Source organism: Rhinatrema bivittatum, chromosome 8 (assembly GCF_901001135.1).
Source record: "Rhinatrema bivittatum chromosome 8, aRhiBiv1.1, whole genome shotgun sequence".
Classification (NCBI taxonomy): Eukaryota; Metazoa; Chordata; class Amphibia; order Gymnophiona; family Rhinatrematidae; genus Rhinatrema; species Rhinatrema bivittatum.
In genome coordinates, this window is record NC_042622.1 from 198787172 (window position 1) to 198808377 (window position 21206).

Consider the following 21206-nt stretch of genomic DNA (forward strand, 5'->3'; position numbering starts at 1 on the left):
TGGGACTAATTTAGTGGCAATTGCATAATTCTTAAGTGCAAGTTAAGCTTAAAGATAACACTTCAAAGTTCTGATTTATCTTACCTGACAGTGCTTTCACTAAAACAAAAACTGAAACAAATCAAAATCAAAGAAAATAAATAATTATACCATATTACTTTTGGTTTTCACGTATCCTGCTAATAAATATATTGGCTAGCTCATAAAAGTGTTTTGTATCTGCTCCCTAAAGCTAATGAATTTATATCATAAAGTTATTGGTTAAATCTGATAATGAAATGTAAGAGATAGAAACCAGATATTCCTACATAATGCAGGTTCCACCTGAGATTTCTTACAGGGTGCCCCATGTGCTGCAGGGCAAAGAGGCCACTGAAAGGGCTTTTGAAATTTCAACACTGGCATTTGTGTAAGGAGAGAGAGGTGGAGGAGGAAGCTTGGGTGTGGATTGCAAAAGGCAATCACTCTTCCAAATTTGTCTCCCACCCAGTGACCTCAAACATTGCATAACTTTCTATTATGGAAGAAGAAAGCAACAAAATCCTACAACTTCCAGTAGTGACTCTGCAGATTGAGCAACCCGACCAAAACATTATACTGTAAGAGTTTTAGTATTTTATCTTACCTGTTCCAGCCAATAATGGACGAGAGCCTGCAGAGTGCAATATATGTCAGAGCACCAGTAGTAAGGGATAAAAAAAAAAGTGTTCTTGCGTAAAAGCTGTTACTCAAAGCAAGATGATGCCCCTGTTAATATCCAATCCCGTGCTACTGTACAGAACTCCCATCAATCTCTACAAGGAAAAAAAAATAGAACATTAAATGTTGGGTGAGGATTTGATGAAGCAATGCTGGAAACAGAAGGCAGAAGTAATCAGAATATGAAAGAAAAGATGGAAATCAAGATACCGCTTTGTTTCTTTTCCCTTTTGCTTAATTTTCAGCCTCTGGGTATTTGCTCACTAAACAAAAGTTTAGAAGAATTAGCCAACACTTTGTTGAACCTTGATTGTGATCTAGATAAGGGCAGTCATGCAGCGCTCTTACTCAATTCTCTTTCAAGACCCATTTATAAAAGTCCGCGCCTCCGTCCCATCACCCAGCCAGTTCTGAAGTAGAAAATCTCCATCTGTAGCAGGGATCTTCAGCAAGGTACGGCACCATGAAGGCAGCGGTGGCCACCCTCCTCCTCCTCGCTTGCCTCATTCTTTGCCAGGGTCTGCGCTCTGAATCCAAGACCATCGAAAAGCGTAAGTGCTATAGGCAGGGCTAACTGTTCAGAGGGGTCCAGCATGGTCACTCTAGAGACTTGCAAGGGGGACTCGTAAGCACTGAGCACATTTTCAAAAGATTTAGGTGAAACATCTCAGTGGGGGTGGATTGGCTAAATGTAGATGTCCAAAAAGGAAGATGCTAAGAGGCATGGCTTTTGTCATTGGACATATAGGGAGAGGCCAATTTTCCACCTGTTGCTTGCAGGCCCACAAGTACTTTGTACAGTACTACTTTGTGCTTTCTACTGTGGGTACTATTCCCAGAAGATAGGATGCAGATGGGTAAGAAAGGAGTTAAAGGGTGAAAAGGGAAATTTTCAGAGGGGCACTCCCCATGTGTAAACATACATCTACCTGCAGAAAATCCCTTTCAAAATTGCCAAATAGATGTCTACAAATGGTCAGAATTTACAGCAGCAGGTATTTAGATACATAATGAATCACTATTTGCAGATATCTAATCCCAAAGTCAGATGAATTCCAACTAGGGCTGAAGATCAGTCCTGTTATCTGTCCACAAACTTGGGTATCAGATATCCCGCAGCTGCAGATTTACCCCCAGTCTTACACTGCCATACACAGTCGATGGAATGGTTTTGTTCTGGGATGCCACACACCCCTGATTTTGGGATGCATGCTTTAGTTGCTATATGCACTACAAAATGTCTCTCTGAGATCGATATTCAAAAGATTTTTGCCTATTAAAGGTGGCTTTTGCCTGCATAATTCTTCCCCTTTAAAAATATCCTGCCCTTTGTCTGGATAACTTTGCCACCAAAACTTTTGTGCAGAGAGTTACTCAGATAAAAAAGTAGGTAGTGGGAGCTGGAGATATAGGGAGGACAAGCTAGCATACTTAGCTAGATAGCACCATATTGATTGTTCTCCGGCTAAATTTGTGATGTAAAGTTTCTCTACAGCTCAGCCTCCAGGGATCGCTGTTCCAATATCTGAGGGACTACAGCCCAGCCGGCGCGCACACAGGCCAGTGTTCTGTGCGCGCGATTCAGTAAACCAAAATATATAAATTAGGGCCCGCAGTAAAAAGGAGGTGCTAGGGACACTAGCGCATCCCTAGCACCTCTTTTTCGACAGAAGCAGCAGCTGTCAGCGGGTTTGACAGCCGACGCTCAATTTTGCCGGCATCGGTTCTCGAGCCCGTTGACAGCCACGGGTTCGGAAATCCGACGCCGGCAAAATTGAGCATCCGATTTTCAACCCGCGAGCCGCGGACTGCTATTAAATTTTTTTTTTTTACTTTTTTTTACTTTTGGGACCTCCGACTTAATATCGCCATGATATTAAGTCGGATGGTGCACAGAAAAGCAGTTTTTACTGCTTTTCTGTGCACTTCCCCGGTGCTGGCAGAAATTAATGCCTGCCTTTGGGTAGGTGCTAATTTCTGAAAGTAAAATGTGCGGCTTGGCTGTACATTTTACTTACTATATCGCGCGGGAATGACTAATAGGGCCATCAACATGCATTTGCATGTTGCGGGCGCTATTAGTCTCGGGAGGGTTGGACGCGCGTTTTCGACGCGCTATTACCCCTTACTGAATAAGGGGTAAAGCTAGCGCGTCGAAAACATGCGTCCAAATGCGGGTTAACTGTATCGGCCTGTAAATGACTTACCCATCTATATTTAGCCCTTAGCTGGATTAAAAAAGAGGCATTTCGGGGGGGTTGTGAGGAGGGGCTGAGATATGCAGCTCAACCAGTTAGATTAGCCTTGCATGACTGGATAACCTGCTACTTATCTGGATATCTTTAAAAGATATCCGGATAAGTAACGCTATATCAGTAAAAAAAAAAAAGAAAGAAAAAATGAAATTGCAATATCTAGCCTAGTGCTCCTCAAATGCTAATTACCAGGCTGACTGTCTCCCCACCCCCAACATCTCTTTTTTTTTTTTTAATTCTTTATTTATCGTTTTCATTTAACATAGAAGGAAAGCAAAAAACAATTTCAAAACTTCACTTTGCATACAGCTTATGGAAATAAACAAAAGACATTAAATAAAAGAAAGAAAAATTAAATTCTATTAAGAATTTCTTAACAGGACAATCGAATATGGAAATATTGATTACACATGTAATCAAGCGTTCTGAGCAAGCGTTCTAAGTTAAACAACAACATACAACAACACCATTACACTAGCCCAGTGGTTCTCAACCTTTTTTCTGTCGGGACACACCTGACAGATGGTTCTCATATGCGTGACACACTGACCCATGATCGTCACGGGGCTAGATGTAAAAGTACAGTTTGCATCCACGGGAACCCCCCTGACCCACAATAATGGATGTAAAGCAGAATTATGACATTCCCCATACAACTCACCCTACAAAAAAGATATTCTGGTTCTGGTGTCATCTCAGTAACAGCAACTCAAACTCCTACTTCCAGGCTCAATAGCCCTACTTATGAAAAGACAGCAGTTTACCACCAATGCATGTCCTCTTGAGAAAACACAACAAATAAGACTGATAAAACTCTTACATGCTAGTAAAATATCTCATCTCGGTAACAGACACAGAACCGACCTAACATACTCCCAGGATCTGTAGTAATGCACATAAACTAATCCGCACACAGTTACACCTGTATTATGGAATACACTCAAACAGGAGCAACCCTATCTATGAAAAGGCAACACTACAAATATTACATCAGACCCTAAACACCAATACACCTCCTATTAGGAAAACAGAACTAACAAGCAGCTATAGATCCCCAAACAGAAATAATTGTAAAACTATACTAATAAGCAGAATAAATGTTTCTAAACAGCTATGAACAGAATAACATCCAACAATTAAAAACTCATAAAAACTATTAAAAATTCTCCAAACACTAATAAAATATTTCAAAAAAAGCAGACACATCACATAATATTAAATAATTAAAATGGCAGTCAATCAAGAAAAATAAACTTAAAAAGCCACCTTTACTTACCCCCTCTAGCAGCTCTCCTACTCCTCTTCCATGCAGGCCGTAGCACACAGCAGAAGCAGCAGTAGAGGCTAAGCTCTAAACTCATGGACCTCTTCCTTAGTGCCCATGTCTCTCACACACACACCATACCAGTCATGCCCCCATGACCAGTTTCTGTCTCTCACACACCAATCATCTCCCAAACAGTCTTTGAAACACCCACCAGTCACCTTCCTGAACAGTTTCTCTCATGCCATACACACACACAGGCTTCCCACTCCCGTGTTCTACTTACATATACGGGCTTCTCACTCTCAATCACTTTCTCTGTCTCACACACACTCACCAGTCTCTCACTCCCATGCTTGTTCTCTCCACATGCACAGGCTTCTCATTCCCATAATCACTTTCTTTCTCTCTCACACACACACACACACACAAACACACACCAGGCACCTGATCTCTCTCATGCATACACACACACAGGCTTCCCACTCCCATGTTCTTTCAGATATACAGGCTTCTCACTCCCATGCTGTGTCTCACACACACCCAGGTTTCTCACTCCTATGCTCACTCTTCACATGCACAGGATTCTCATTCCCATAATCACTTTCTCTCTTTCTCTCTCACACACACACACACACACACACACACACCAGTCACCTGATCTCTCTCATGCATACACACACACACACACACAGGCTTCCCACTCCTCTTTCAGATATACAGGCTTCTCACTCCCATGCTGTGTCTCACACACACCCAGGTTTCTCACGCCCATGTTCACTCTCTTCACATGCACAGGCTTCTCATTCCCATAATCGCTTTCTTTCTCACACACACACACACCAGTCACCTGATCTCGCTCATGCATACACACACGCACTTAGGCTTCCCACTCCATGTTCTCTTTCAGATATGCAGGCTTCTCCCTCACATGCTGTGTCTCACACACACACACAGGTTTCTCACTCCCATGCTCACTCTCTTCACATGCACAGGCTTCTCATTCCCATAATCACTTTCTCTCTGTTACACACACACCAGTCTCTCTCTCTCATTTCCATGCTCGCTCTCCACTGCACAGGCTTCTCATTCCCATAATCACTTTCTCTCTGTTACACACACACACACCAGTCTCTCTCTCTCATTTCCATGCTCGCTCTCCACTGCACAGGCTTCTCATTCCCTGAATCACATTCTTTCTCTCATATTCACACACACCAGTCTCTCTCTCATGCATGCACACACACACACAGGCTTCTCACTCCCATGCTTTCTTTCACACCACCACCCCCCCCCCCCCAGGCTTCTTACACTCATGCTTTCTCACATACCCAGATTTCTCACTTCAGTGCTTTTTCTCTCTCTCACACACATCAGTCACCTCCCTGACTAATGTCTCACACTTTCACATACACTTAAGTCATCTCCTTGAGTGGTCACTTTCATTGTCTCTCACATATACACACACATCAGCTCTCTGATCAGTTTCTCTCACTCACACACATGCTCTCAATCACACGCAGGCTGGCTGCTTCTCTCTCTCACTCACTTCCTCTTCCCCGCCCCTCCCCGAGCACAAATGGTAGCTGCCTCAGCCTCCTCCAGCCCCCGCAGGCCAAGAAAGAAGAATCCCATCGGCCGCGGGAGGCTCCTGCTGCTGTCTCCTTTCCCGATTACCGGCTGCTTCAATCGCTCGGGGGCCGATGCTGCAGCGGCCGCTGCTACTTTCACGCGGCACGGCTCTTTCTTCTTCCCGCGCACCGCGTATCACTTCCTGTTCCGGGGCACGGGGGGGGGGGGGGGGGGGAGCCGGCGCGGGAAGAAGAAAAGGGCAGCCACGGTTGCCACAGCTTTTTTTTTTTTTTGCACCGCTGCCGTTCCGCTGGGCTTGAATGTGCTGATAGCCCGGCGGCAACGGCAGCAGGGAAAAAAGAGCAGCGGGAGAGTCCGGGAACACGCGACACCCCTGCCGGTGCTTGGCGACACACTAGGGTGTCGCAACACACCGGTTGAGAACCGCTGCACTAGCCTACTCTCTAAATTAAGACTATCCAATCATGCCACCCTTACAATTCAGTAACCCTGCTCTACATCAGCTTACACCTAAGTTTTATTTCTCTCATTCTAAATATATTCACCTATTAATATAATTATGCTTTTTTTTCCCCTTTATTATGTTCCAAGCTTTCCCCATGTATTCTGATCCAAGTTTTATGCCCTGTTCTATGTAATTGCATTCTCACATGCCTGTTTTTCAGTTACAATATAAACCGAGACGATATGTAAAATTTACATGAATCCCGGTATAAAAAAATGTTAAATAAATAAATAAATAAACATGTCTTAATATGAAAAAGAATAGCAATATATTAAAGAAAAATTGAGGCTGAATTATTTAGAATCTTAAACACAAATTTGGAGAAAAATTAAGGAAATGTTTTAACCATGTAAGCGTATTACATAACAGCTGGACTAACTTTATTAATTGTTCGTCTACTGCTGATCCCCACTAGATGGTATATTAACAGGGGAAGACTCTGCCATAGGTAAATCTGGTACTGTACTAGGTAGCTGGGCATCAACAAATTGTTGATGCCCAACATCTCTTAAAAAATTTCTATTGCATCTGGAATACTGTGTACAATTCTGGTCGCCGCATCTCAAAAAGGATATAGTTGTGATGGAGAAGGTACAGAGAAGGGCGACCAAGATAATAAACGGGATGGAACAGCTCCCCTATGAGGAAAGGCTGAAGAGGTTAGGGCTCTTCAGCTTGGAGAAGAGACGGCTGAAGGGGGATATGATAGAGGTCTTTAAGATCAAGAGATGTCTTGAACGAGTAGATGTGACTCGGTTATTTACACTTTTGAATAATAGGAGGACTAGGGGGCATTCCATGAAGTTAGCAAGTAGCACATTTAAGACTAATCGGAGAAAATTCTTTTTCACTCAACGCACAATTAAACTCTGGAATTTGTTGCCAGAGGATGTGGTTAGTGCAGTTAGTGTAGCTGGGTTTAAAAAAGGGTTGGATAAGTTCTTGGAGAAGTCCATTACCTGCTATTAATTAAGTTGACTTAGAAAATAGCCACTGCTATTACTAGCAACAGTAACATGGAATAGATTTAGATTTTGGGTACTTGCCAGGTTCTTATGGCCTGGATTGTCCTCTGTTGGAAACAGGATGCTGGGCTTGATGGACCCTTGCTCTGACCCAGTATGGCATGTAATGTTCTTATCTTCCTACCCCCCCCCCCCCCCGACTTTGGAACCCCCCTCCCCTCAATTGCAAATTATGTCTTACCCCCCTCCCCCCCCTCCGAACCTCCATCCAAACCCATCCCCTGGTGACAAGAAATCATTCCAGCCGGGAGTGAGAGTCTCACTCACCCGCTCCTGGCGGCTCCAGCACTGCATCTGATAGGCAGCACCGGAAGCATCAACTCCGCTCCATTTACATTCCCAGCGCGCCCATGTGTAACATAGCTGTTAGGTTTTAAAGTTAGCCAAATACCTGAGGCCGGATAACTTTCCACAAGTATATACAGTGGTCCGTTTATCCCATTGAATATATTGGATAAGTTCTCTGGCTAACATAAGCAGGATACCTGGTTTACTAAAGGGCCCTACTGAATATTGACCTCACTTTGCAAAGCCAGGGCGAGCATTTAAACACATGAATGACACAGCCCCCAAACTTCTTTTGCAGGAAACATCGACTGCCCAAACTGTAAAGCTGTTCCAACCTTCATAGCATGCAAAAACAGCTGCACTTCTGACAGCGACTGTACTCCTGGCAAAATGTGCTGCTACAACGGCTGCAAGCTCGCCTGCCTGTATTTCGATGGAAGCAACAACCCATGCATGGGTGCAAGGATTCCATAGTCTGGAGAACGAGGACCCTACAATTCAGCAAGAAACGAGCAATCTGCCGCCCCACCCACCCCTATCCTGGAGACCGCCCAGCGCCAGGAGCTCGTCCCTCTGAAAGCTAAAGAAAGCTTGATGAAAACCAGACTTGCAAACAAACATTTCTTTTGCCAAAATTTGTTGCCATGAATGCTCACTGATGTTTATTCCTGTGTCCATTAATTCTCAGACAAAGTATGGTTTCTTGATATTTGATCAATAGAATAAAATGTTGAAGAATCAATAATGATAGTTCCAGTCCTATCGCTACAGTAAAATGTTATCTTTGCCTGGCACCAGAGCATGCATCTGCCTGTCCAAGGGGATACACTTTGATAATCAATAAATCACAGCAGGAGCTAACAGAAATGCATCAATTCTGCAATTTGCATTAAAGCAATTCAAATTTGCAGTGTTCCTTCCTCTCTTGTCCCTCCTGCTCTTTGTCCAGGCTCTAAGTTCTATTCATTTTTGCCTTTGGAAAGCCCCCCCCCAAAAAAATTTCAGGGGTCCAGCAGTTCACAGATGAAATTTTTAGGTCCAAAACCAATGCAGCAATGGCTGATGGGCCACAAAACAGGAGGTGTGACACCAAGGGGGGTCTCTGCTCCCCCTCTCTCTTCTATCACCCTCTACCCTGACCTGCCCTTTTGGGGTTTTTTTCGTATATAGTAGGATTAACATACAGGGCGAACAGGTTCTCTTTACCTTGTTAACTTTAGACATAGCATATAGGCCCTCTTATGATATGGCACATAGGGGCTCCACCAGCCCAATAAATAGATTGAAAGTAGGGCACAGTAGATAGGAATAAGGGAGCCAGTGCATTGGGTATAAATTGCAAATATATAGTTATAAGTAAGTTAACTACCAACAGTAGCCTGGACATAGGTGAAGCTTGTGGAATTTGCGGTCAGGAAGACTTCTGGTGGACAGGTGCTAGAGGACGAGTCTCTGCTGTGGCGTGTAGGAGAAAGCCTTGCTAAATAGGCAAGCTTTGTCTTTTCTTCTAGAAGATGAAATAGCAAGTTAGAGGTAACTTGTTTCATATTTTAAGGCAGAGTAGCTGAATGCACAAAGTCTCATGCATGTTTGTCTAGCTTTAGCTGTGGAGGGCAGGATAGATGGGCCTGTTGGGAGAATAAAAGTTTCCCTGGTGACTGAGAGGCAGTTTCTGTAGCATGGAGCACACCTGAACTCCCCAGAAGCCTCTACTAGGAAGCTCTGAAATTCCCAGAATCCTCTGCAAAGAGCAACTCTTGAGGTTTTGCATTGCTACATCATATCTTAAGTGCAGCAAGAAGTACAAAGGCCCAGAAACAGGACGATAAGGACTGCACACAAAATCTAAATGACAACGTGAGGGCTGGTGGTTGATGGATTCTAACTGGCACAGCTTCTTTATGAGAACTGTGCAAACTGTAATGTATCTCGCATTCTCTATGAGGTCTCGTTAGGTAAAAAATAATGAAGCACATTCCAAAGTATAACCACAGCTACAAGTATCGAGCTTAGCCAAATGCATCACTCTTCATCTTGTCTAGAGAAAACCACGTTTCCCAAAAACAATTTGACTGCAAGAAAACTTTCAGTATTATCATATGCACCAGTAGTAAGTGCAAACATAATCAGTAATTAGAACACAGTTAGGAATGTCATTTTCAGCTTTTATTTTTCCCAGGAATTTCTCAGGGCTTATTATATCAAACAAAAATGGAGAAAAAACTTTGGGGAAAACATGAGCCATCTTTTTCCCACTGATTTTCCCCAATTTTTGTTATAATAAATACTGAAAATTCCCAGGAAAAATAAAATAAAAACTGAAAATGAAGGCCCCTAGGTACACTCCATCAGAATAGAGCATGAATGCAATATGAAAATGGACAAAAACATGGCTCCTGAGAAGAAAACTCTGAGAAAAAGGAGACAAAGCAGAGAGAACTGGAGATGGACAACACCCAGGAGCCAGTACTTGGGAAACAGCATCAGACTGGCCATCAGCATTGCACCTGCTACCATGCCCATCGGGCTTGGGGAGAAAAGGATACCGTTTCCTGTTTTGGGTTCTGGAGGCCATTTTGGTTTCAGTATTCATGATCAACACAGAATTAAGGTGCACACTTCCTATTGCCCTTTTTGGTTTGTTGTGTTTATTTATTTATCTAATTTATTTATTTAGATTTTTATATTCCGCTTTTCGGCACTTCAAAGTGTACATCAAAAGCGGATTACATTGAGGCACTATAGGTATTTCCCTATCCTCACAGGGTTTGCAATCTAATTTTGTACCTTATTGTCTGGGAGCACTTTGCTGGTTTTGGGACAGAAATTCTCAGGATCTAAGATGTTCACATTGTGCCGAGAAAGGACCAGTTCTGGCCACACTTTAAGACACTTGCCCTAGCACTCCACCCGTTCAAGACCAGCCCACCCTGTCAGACACACAGATAAGGCAAATAGAAGTTTCAGGAAATGTATCTACTATGGTAAAGATGGTTAACGTCAACAAGGTTTTGATCAGGAATATCCAGGTTTTAAGATTTAAAAGCAATTTCAAGAAGCTTTTTGAGGTGGGACTTGAAGATGGCCAGAAATCAAGCATGAAGCACCAACTCAGGAACGTTTTTCTAGGCATACAAATGAAGACAGAACCTATGGCTCATGGAATCTCCTTGCTAAACAAATGGCCAACTGAAAAAGCATTTTAATAGTACTAAAAACTATTTAAAAAATACAAAAACCAGAATCTCAAAGGGTGGGGGTTTTTTCCATTATTTCTCAGTCACCTGCTCCACCAGCTGGCCTGCCTCTCCCTTTCTCTTGTTCAGTCTTCACAACAAGCGTTTGAGCAGACGGAGACTGAGTGAGCCAGCCGCATCTGAGGGACTGGCTGCAACAGCGAGGCTGCTGCCAGAGAAGGACCTCTCTGCTCCATGGGACCCTTTCCACCAGCTATAGCACTCACCAGCATCCCTTCAGCATGGGAGGGAGAACTTGCTACAGCCTGGGCAATTATGCAAGCAAGTAATTACCCTAAAGGGATACACTCTCTCAGAGTGTTTTGTCACCTCAGGAGTAATTGTTTGAGCTGAGAACTAAGTAGTTATGGCTAAATTATTAGTTATGTTTTAAATGTAACCATAATTTTGATTTTTATTTTTACAAATATTTTTTGTTTTGCTTGACACATAATTCCCTGGGGTGAACCTTGGACTGCTCAGCAAAGAATACATCCTTGGATAAGTTCCTAGAATTTAAATCCATAAACTGCTATTACAGTAATTAATAAGCAATAGTAGCTTGGGATTTATCTAACGCTTGGGTACTTCCCAAGTATCTGTGACTTGGATTGGCCACTGTTGGAAACAGGATGCTGGGCTTGATGGACCCTTGGCCTGACTCAGTATGGCATTTCTTCTGTTCTTACGTCCTTCCTTTAAGAAGGCCAGCAACCAGTGCTACTTAACATATTCATAAATGATCTGGCAAAGGGAGCAATGGGAAAAGTGATCAAATCTACAAATGACATAAAAATATTCAAAGGAGTTAAAACACGAGTGGATTATGAGGAATCACAGGAGAACACTGCAAGACAGTGGAACCTGGCATCTATATGGCAGATGAAATTTAATTGGGACAAGTAGGGAAAAATAATCTAAACTATAGGTACAGAATGTTGGATTCCATAATAGGAATTACCATACAGAAAAAGGATCTTGAAGTCATTGTGAACAATGCTTTTAAATCCTTAGCTCAGTATGCTGTGACAGCCAAAAAAAAGCAAATAGAACCTTGTGACTTATTTGTAAAAGAATAGAAAACAAAACTCTGTTATCGATCCATGGTATGGCCACACCTTGAGTACTGTGTGCAGGTCTGGTCACCACACCTCAAGAAAAATATAGCAGAACCAGAAAAAATGCAGAGAAGGTCAACAAAAAAATATTACAGGGGGTGGAAAAGTTCTCTTATGAAGAAAAGCTAAACATGATAGGGCTCTTCGGCTCGGAGATGAGACGATTGAGAGGGGATATGAAAGAACAAGGTGGTCATCTAGCAACTCTCAAGCCACAGTAGCAGCAGCATTATTGGCCCACAGATGCGGCATTATCAACTTGTGCGGCCAAGCAGAAGAGGAGGTGGAGTTAGGCTACAAGAGCCAAAGACAGGAGATGTCATTTCCATGCGTGGGTAAGAGGAGGACGGATCAAACTGCACAGACCAAAGCCAGGAAACGCCACCATTGGCCTGTAAGGGGAAAAGCAAGAAGACTCAACCAAATGGCCAAAGGCCAGGAGACACTGTCATCAGCCCACTTGGGGAAGAGGATGCACAACCTGCATTGGCCAAAGTCCAGGGAAGAGAAGTGGTGCAGCACTGCAAGTAAGAGAAAGATTGGTGGGGACGAGGAGGGAGTGTCGAGTTCTGATCGGGGATTGGTCCCTTCACTGACCAATCCCGGTTGCAGAATGCAGTGACAGAGAAGTAGCTAATCCCCCGTTCAGTACTGCATTCTGAACAGGGATTGGCTGCTTCACCCCAAAGTAAAGTGAATAAATGAATGCCAAGTGCCAGTAGCTGTCAGAGCTATTAGCAGTTAGTATTCAGCCCAGCAGGAGGAGGCAAGAGCCTCTTCTCCTGCTGGACTTCAGTGGAACTTCTGGGGGTTTAGGAGTGGAGGTGGGACCATCTGATGTTGCTGTGGTTGCTGCTCCAAGAGACCCATTTCGGATTTGAAGTAGAAGAATGCGATGAAGACACCTCCCAAGCAATAGGCCTTCTCAGCCCATCTTGACTCTTGATGTGTTATGGCCCTACCTATCCTACCTCACAAAAGCAAATAAACCTCACCATGCCAGTTACTTATGTGAAAATCTTCCACATTAGTCTCTCTCACGCTGTTAGCCAGGCTTACGCGAAGGAGTTTATTCTGGACTGCACTGGAGATAAACTGTAAATAAAATACAACTTCTGCTCACTATGCTAGGTTACAAGCTGGGTACTTATCATTGATAAAGGAGATCAGGCTGGAAAATGTTATTTTAAATTTAGGAAACAGATGAAAGCTTACTTTTTCCAGACGGCCTTTGATTAAAATTTCACTTAAACTCCCTTCAGAGTGTCTGGGATTTAGGCCACCTGAATGCAAACCCCCGCCAAGCATGAGAGGGGCCCAGGGGCAGATTGCAGGAAAACATCAAACTGGGGGATTTTTTCAAAACTGGCCCACAGGGCACCTGAATCCCTTATATACTTTCCTTGCAGTGCTTACTTCAACAGCTGACCCTTTAGAAAGACGTCATGTGACCTGGAGCCTGGCGGAACTGAGCCAAAAAATCTCCAAAATAATTTTTTCCCCCTAAATAAGAAGTAGAGGACACTTGAGCAGGATGAGCAAACAGAGCTGTAGTTCCCCCCCCCCTTCCATCCATTCAATTGGTTGGGTCCCCCCACATATTTGATTGCATCTCTTATGCATAGACAGATATCCTGGTACAGTGTTAAAGTCTCTTGTCAACCAATCAGCTCTTAAACCAGTTGCCAAGTAATGAACCATACTGCCAGCCGGTGTCAGGCATGCGCACCCCACCAGCACATTCCCATTGACTCTGCACTATACTGCTGTTTTTATGGTTTCCGGGCTACTACTCTACATACCTACTCCAGGGGAGGGGGGACCAGAAGCAATCCATGCTGTTCCCTGGATTTAAAAAAAAAAAAAAAGAAAATGAAGCCCTGGCTGAAACTGAGGAGAGTCAGTGATCAGCAGCAGCACAGCTCCAGATGGAACCCTGCTTTCCCATATGGAGCTAGCATAGCCAGGGCAGGTGCAAGAGTAGTAGGAATCAAAGTTGAGTCTTACAGCCTTGCATTCCTCTCTCCCCCTCCCAAGCTTTGCTCTCCACAAACACAATTAAAATGTATGCATTTATAATAGATTTTGCATCACTTAAAACAATGTGTGTATTATATTTATATTCACTGCTTTGTGGCCACTGCCCCAGTGTGCAGGTCTAGCATGAGTGAGGCCATAAAGTTATCTATACTCTTAGGGGAAGGAAACCCTGACTCGCTCTTTTACCTCCTTTACTTCCCAGGGTGTAGGTTCGTTGGACTGGGGGAAGAAAGGAGTCCTCTTAGGTCCCGATGTGACAGGGGTGGTTTCTTTGCACATTCTCTTGTGTTTCCCCTGGGGGAGGATCCTGGTATGGGTGCAGTGAGTACAGAAATAAATACTCTGCAGCCACTTGGTTAGTGTCCAAAATAAAAAGGCTTTACTGATAAGCACTGATGGTGAATGTCACAAACCTCAAACCGCAGCACCACAGAAATCCCTCTTCAGCTCCTCTACAGTCTCTTTCCTCCATCTGTGCAGGACTCCCTTATACCAGGGTAAGGGGAAACACCCATTCTCTTGGGCAGGGTCTTTAGGATGGTCAAAACCCCGTCCAGGCTGATAAAAACAGCAAAGTCTATGGCACAGAGAGTAAATACTAGAGATGTACAGCAGGGACAGATACGTTCGATTCGGTATTCGTATTCATCGGAACCCAAATCCATTACATCCATTTTCGGGGGACCCCGATTCTTCCATAGTTACATATACGATTCGTTTCCCATTAAAGTTTAAAAAAAACCCATCCCAACTCTTTAAACTTAATTAACTACAACCTCCACCCTCCTGACCCTCCCCCCAAGCTTGCCAAAAGTCCCTGGTGGTCCAGCGGGGGTCCGGGAATGATCTCCTGCACTCGGGCCGTCGGCTGCCGGTATTCAAAATGGCACCGATAGCCTTTGCACAAGATGGCACCGGCTGTCCATTGCTCCTACCATGTGACAGGGGCCGACCAATGGCACCGATAGCCCCTGTGACATAGTAAGGGCAAAGGCTATCGGCGCCATTTTGAATATCGGCAGCCGACGGCCCGAGTGCAGGAGATCACTCCAGGACCCCGCTGGACCACCAGGGACTTTTGGCAAGTCTTGGGGGGGTCAGGAGGGTAGGGGGTTTATTTGTTAATGATACGTGGGGGTTCGCCAAACGTTTCGGAACCCCACGAATGCAACGCATAGGGGCCTATACGTTGCGGATTGTGCATTCATTCAAAACGAATGCACATCCCTAGTAAATCCGCTCTTTCTCTCCCCAGGGATGTGAACACCGAATTGGGTGTCCCCAGTGATGTTATTTTCCTTTCCTCACGCTTAGCAGATCTTCAGGATCTCCTTGATGTTACTCCGTCTCTTTAGTACTCTCCCTGGATCCTTGATGTACGGGACCCTCTTTGAAGCAAGCAGTTCTCTTGCTTGCAGTAGGAAGGAAGGGGCAGCCAAAACCCTTCCTCCTGGATCTTCTAAAAAAAGTGTTCTTTCCCCCAAATTGGAACAGGAACTAACAGCGGAGCTCCCCTCCTCACAGCAGGTCACCACCACGTCAGGGGTGTATCTTCCCTATCCCTGGGCGGCTCACATGCAGGGTTCTCCATGCAAGACAGGCCTGGGTGTTCAGTGAGGTTCCTGAACAAAAATATCAAAAATCCCTTAAATTGGACCCAGGGGGAACTCAACCAGGCAGGCTGTATACTGTTAGAGCAGTGGTTCTCAACCCTGTCCTGGGGACCCCCCCAGCCAGTCGGGTTTTCAGGAGATCCACAATGAATATGCATGAGAGAAAATTTGCATGTTATGGAGGCAGTGTATGCAAATTTTCTCTCATGCATATTCATTGTGGATCTCCTGAAAACCCGACTGGCTGGGGGGGTCCCCAGGACAGGGTTGAGAACCACTGTGTTAGAGGAAATCCCTCCCGACCCTGGTCAGGACCAGCAAGCTGGGTTAGCCTGCCTTTACTGACCGGGCCTGAAAAATAACAAAAGGTAAACTCGCTCAAGCTCCTTACTCTCTGGCAACTCCTGAGCTCCTATGGAGAGCTCCTAAACAGACTCTCACAGGGGGATGGCCACGCCAGACTCCTCAAAGGGAGGAGCTGCATTTGAATGGACCCTCCCTCTACGCTAACCTCATTTACATTGTCACTAAACACCAGGGCTTACTGGTAACCCAAGCAGTGCCTGAGTTACACCTGCAAAAACAAAAATGACTCATATGGTATTAGGCCTATTGTAAGACCCGTTGGGCTTAGGCTTAGCCCTCAGAAAGTCATGACTAAACCTCCCATATGAAAACAGCACAAACTGACAGCACTCAAACTGTTACAACCCTACCTATGAAAAGGCAGCACTTCAAATATGACACCAGGACCTAGAACATCAATACACCTCCTATTAGGAAAACAGAACAAGTCAGGCTGCTATAGGTCATAAGAACATAAGAAATTGCCATGCTGGGTCAGACCAAGGGTCCATCAAGCCCAGCATCCCTGCACAGAAACTTCACAGTGGTAGAATACTTCCGTTTTGGACATACATGCCTAACACAGACAGACACTCACCAAACCCAGAATAAAGAGACCATAAAATATAAACAGAAATATGCAGACAAAAACTGAACTGGAAATCACAATAAGTCAGAATCTATGCAATGCAGCAATGGAAAAACAGAAAATACCATCATTCCTCATAAAACATCAAACTATAAAATCAAGAACTATAAAACATCAATCACAATAGGAAAATCATACTAAAAATATAATTTCAAAACAGCTGATGAATAGAACATCCAAAAATTTAACTCATATACAAATTTTTGAAAATTTCCTAAATACTAATACAATATTTCAAAAACAGTAGACACAGCAAATAATATTCAATAATTAAAACAAATGATAGAAAAAAGTCCCCATTCTCCATTCCCAGGAACTTTGGATGTCATGAATTAGTTGTTCTCTAGCACACATGGTCAATATCACACACTCATATGCTCTTAGATGGAAGGCATGCACACACACAATCTCCCTCTCTCACTGATGTGCTTGCTTGCTCTGACACACATGCTTACTGACTCACACATGCTCTCACTCATGCTCTTATGCATGCTCTCACATACATGCTGACTCATTCACTCTCCCTCACACACATGCTCACTGACACACTCGCTCTGACTCACATGCTCAGTCACGCTCACACACATGCTCAGACTTTGTTGCGTCCGTCACTGCTCGACGCCCTCATTCTGCCCTCCTTACCGCTATGGCGATTCCCTCCGAGCCTGATGGACGGTTAGCTGCCGCGGCGTCTTCTTGCTGTCTTCCTCCGGTGTTCCCAGAGCGGCTCAACGCTGTGGATCTGCCATGTTCCTGATGACATAGGGCGTGCACGTTCCCATTGATGTACCAGCAAGGGTGCGAACCTCGGGGGCGTCCCCCTGAGATGACGTCATCCGCTTACAGGATAAAAGGTCTCAGTATTCGCTAACGAATCGAGTTAGCAAGGATTGATAGCAGGGACTACCTTAGACCTGCTTGTCTCTCTACACTGCTCTGCCTCCTCGGACTTACCAGGGGTACCCGCTCCTCAGGGGCCTCGCTCTCTTTTCTCTATTTTAGATTGCAGATAGGAACCGGTACTCGCTCCTCGAGGGCCCATGTTCCTGGATACTCTGAAGATTCTCTACTGCCTGGAAGCTATCGCAGATACAGACATTTGTGAGTTACCAATGCTCTCTCAAAGTCTTCCCTGGAACCAGGTACTCGCTCCTCGAGGGCCTGACCCTTTCCAGCAACTGAGCCTCTTTAAAGACCTTATGTGAGTGTTGTCATCTACTTCTGGCTATGAATGCTTCATACCCTGTTTACTATCTATAGTTTCTCTACAGCCCAGCTACCCTGGGATCGCTGTTCCAATACCTGAGGGACTTCAGCCCTGCCGGGTATATCAGCTCACTACTGCCACCTCTGGTGGTTCTACTAACCTGTTTAATAAAAGAACTATCTGTGTCTGTCTCCATACCCCAGCCTAGCCGGTGGTCCCTCTCAGGATACCCTCCTGGGGGCGCTGTCATCTGCCATCGGTCCAAGGATCCACCTTTCTACATTTCTCTGCAGCTGAGTGCCCTCTCCAAGCACTCCGCTGATAACAGATTGATACTCCTTTCCATCAGGAGTCTTCAGCAACATGTTCACAATAGATTGTTGTCTACACCATACAGAATTACTAACTCCTCATTCTACAGGAGCTGTTCCATTACAGAGTGCTGACTCCTCACGGAGTACGACAAGATTGCTACCTCCATAGCAGATTCTTATCATGTTGCTAACTCCTCCCTTCTGGAGGAGCAGATCGCTAACAGATTGCTAAACTCCTCCCCTTGGAGGAGTGAGTCATACAGATTACCTACTCCTATCTGATTGCTCCGCCCATCCAGCATCAGATCGATAACAGACTTATGCACACTCACACATGCTGAGTCATTCTCTCTCCCTTGCACACACTCTAACGCTCACACATGCCCCCTCACTTCCTCATACATTCAGCCATGCTCACTCATGTTCGCTTTTCTCCCCCTCTGTGAATAAGTAAAACAAACTTTTTTACTTACATTAGTGGTCAGGGAAAATCCAGGCAGGGCCCAAGAGAGGAGAGTCTGAGTGGGCTTTTAAGGGAGGAGGGTGACCATTTGGTGTGGGAAGACCCGAGGTCTGTTAAGCCACTTAAAACTTGAAGCTGTTTGTTTTTATATGTTTTGTTTTTTTTGTTGTGGCTTGAGGATACAAGGAGCCTGCCGCGGAAGAAAGCTATGGGAGTTGGGAGGCAGGCATTCAGCTGGTGGTGAGGCAGCGGCAGGAAGTGTGCATGCTGCCTCCCGCCGGCAAAAACAGAAGTGGGGCGGGCGCAAATGGAGGCAGCCGGGAGTCTTCCCCGCCGCCATGGCGACGATGGGGAGGGACGGGACAAGTGCGGCATGTATACCCATGGAACCGCGGCTGCTGCTGTGGGGGAAAATACAAATGAAGCGCTAAGCGGAGCGCCTCATGGGGAGGCTCCCGCTCCCTGAGAACTGTCACAGGGCTGCTGTTGGTCACCGCAACTCTGTCGGCATGTGGCCACGCCCACCAACACCTATCATGTGATTGGGGTAACCAGCCCACCGGGGCATGCCCGAAGCCCAGATAGGCCAATCCGTCCCTGGAGGGGCCACATCAATAACTCCATCTCTCAGCTGTGTGACTTACAATGGGCCTGTGTAATATGCCCACACAAGTGAAGGGTCTCCCAGGGGTGGGGAGGAGAGGCTGAAGCAGAGAATAAAAACAACATACATACAATGAAATAAACACGCAACGTATTAATATTGTAAGCAATGCACACAAAATCAGTGCATGCACATTCACATACCACATTTGGATTCTTATACTCTATGGGAAACAGAAGCGCATGGCATCTATTTGCATAGGAAAATAAAGAAAATTAGCTTTTTGGCAAATTATCACAAAAAAACCCCCCACTAACGCTGGCCTATGCCTCAGTTCAGTTCAAGAAAAATTAAAATATTGGGTTTCAAAATTCCCTTTAAAATGTTGGTCAGAATCTTAGTTCTGCGTTTAAATTTCACAGGACGGCTGAATCCTTTAGATGAAATTCTTTGCAGTCCAGGTGACTGATGAAGCAGCTGCTGATGCTTGGGAAGACTTGATTCCAGCTTTCCACATAAGACATGTAAGGGGGGGGGGGGGGTACTTCGTTCCCTTACTACCCCTGGTCTGACCCAGTATGGCTTGTTCTTATGTTCTTATAATTTTCCCTTTGTTAACCCATCCCTGGGTGCCGGGATGGGTCACGCTCTGCCTATAAAAGCTGGCTGAGCATGGGGTAGAGGTATGGCTATTCCTTTAGTTTTGGAGAACAAGGAGGAGATTTTTGGTGGAACCCAACTTCAGGCTCCACAGCACAGTCCAGAGGAGACAGGAGTTTGCCCTGCTTGCCAGGACCCTCACGGACCTAGGAGAGGGATCATCCTGCAAGGGAGGAAGAGCAGAGCATTTTTGACATTTTTGGAGAGACCTTCGGTTTTTCTTGGCCTGTTCCCAGTTGAAGAATGGAAGTCTCCCCCCTGTCTGAGGCGAACAGGTGAAGGTTCTGCTTTTCCTTGCCACCAGTCTGAGGGGGAATTGCAGTTGCCTAGAAGAGAGACGTTGAGTAAGAAGAGGTTTGATTTTGTTGTTTGTTTTTTTTTTTTTATGATGGGCAGAATCCTTTTACCGCAAAAAATTCCTACCCACTTAAGATTTTTCAGATTTTTCCTAATCTTGAGTAGAGGCTGAGAGAGACCCAGGCACTTGGATTTTTTTGGTTTTCTTGTCTCGAGACATGTCTCCACTTCTTTCACGGATTTGGGCTTTCAGCAAGCTTCCTGAGTTGCAGTAGATATCTGTTATGAATGAACACCACCCCAAGACATTAAACTTTCAAACCGGCGCACGCGTGAGCACGGTCGCGCACCATAAGCGAGCCCTCGCCCCGGTACGCGGCTATAACATATGCGCACATTATAATATAGCCTGGCCGTCTACACATGTGCGCCAAACTTTTAAGTGGGCACATACCTGTGTGTGCAAATCCCACTTCTACCACGTACATCGGGAGATTTTCAAAGGGGCGCACGCCGACGCTATTCCTAGTTTTACCAGTTCGTGCCCAGTTTGCCCATTTAATAGGGAGGTCACCCAACCCCCCATGGTCTGAGAGCCTTCACTCCCCTCCCAGTTACCACTGACCCTTAAACACTAGTTTTCTTTATATTTTAACTTACACGGCATCCATAGCAGAAGTGAAGTTCCATGGCAGGGGCCCTCGGTGCAAACTGGGCTGTGTACGTATTCACGCGGGCATCTTAGGTTTACGCCTCGAAACGCCAGTTTCCTGCCCCTGTTTGAAAACTTTCAAGCTGTGTGTGCTGCGGCACTTACGTGCACATCTAGGCGCTTTTTAAAATACGGCCGGCGCAGGTGAGCCCGACTTATTCGCTCATATCCACCCCCCCCACCCCCCACCCCGATTGATGCACGGGCCGAGCCTTTTAAAGTTCACCTCCCAGTGTCCAGCCTGCTTCTTTCACGTCTACCGAAGTTGCCCTTTAAGACATCAGTTGTGAGAGCGATTGAGGAGAACTATTCAAGGATC

The 21206-nt window shown here is 45.1% G+C and overlaps 1 protein-coding gene across 1 annotated transcript; it reads left to right on the plus strand.

Annotated features, from left to right (window-relative positions):
* The first annotated feature begins 1090 nt into the window (after positions 1–1090).
* On the plus strand, positions 1091–8374 carry LOC115097156 (waprin-Phi2-like). The gene is made up of 2 exons (XM_029612712.1): positions 1091–1250; positions 7928–8374. The coding sequence occupies exons 1-2, from the start codon at positions 1163–1165 to the stop codon at positions 8101–8103; spliced, it is 264 nt and encodes an 87-aa protein (XP_029468572.1). The 5' UTR covers positions 1091–1162; the 3' UTR covers positions 8104–8374.
* Positions 8375–21206: the final 12832 nt, after the last annotated feature.

Coding starts and splice junctions, on each gene's coding strand:
- LOC115097156 (XM_029612712.1), top strand. CDS start 1,163: ATGAAGGCAGCGGTGGCCACCCTCCTCCTCCTCGCTTGCCTCATTCTT. Junction 1,251..7,927: donor ATCCAAGACCATCGAAAAGC/GTAAGTGCTATA, acceptor CTTCTTTTGCAG/GAAACATCGACTGCCCAAAC.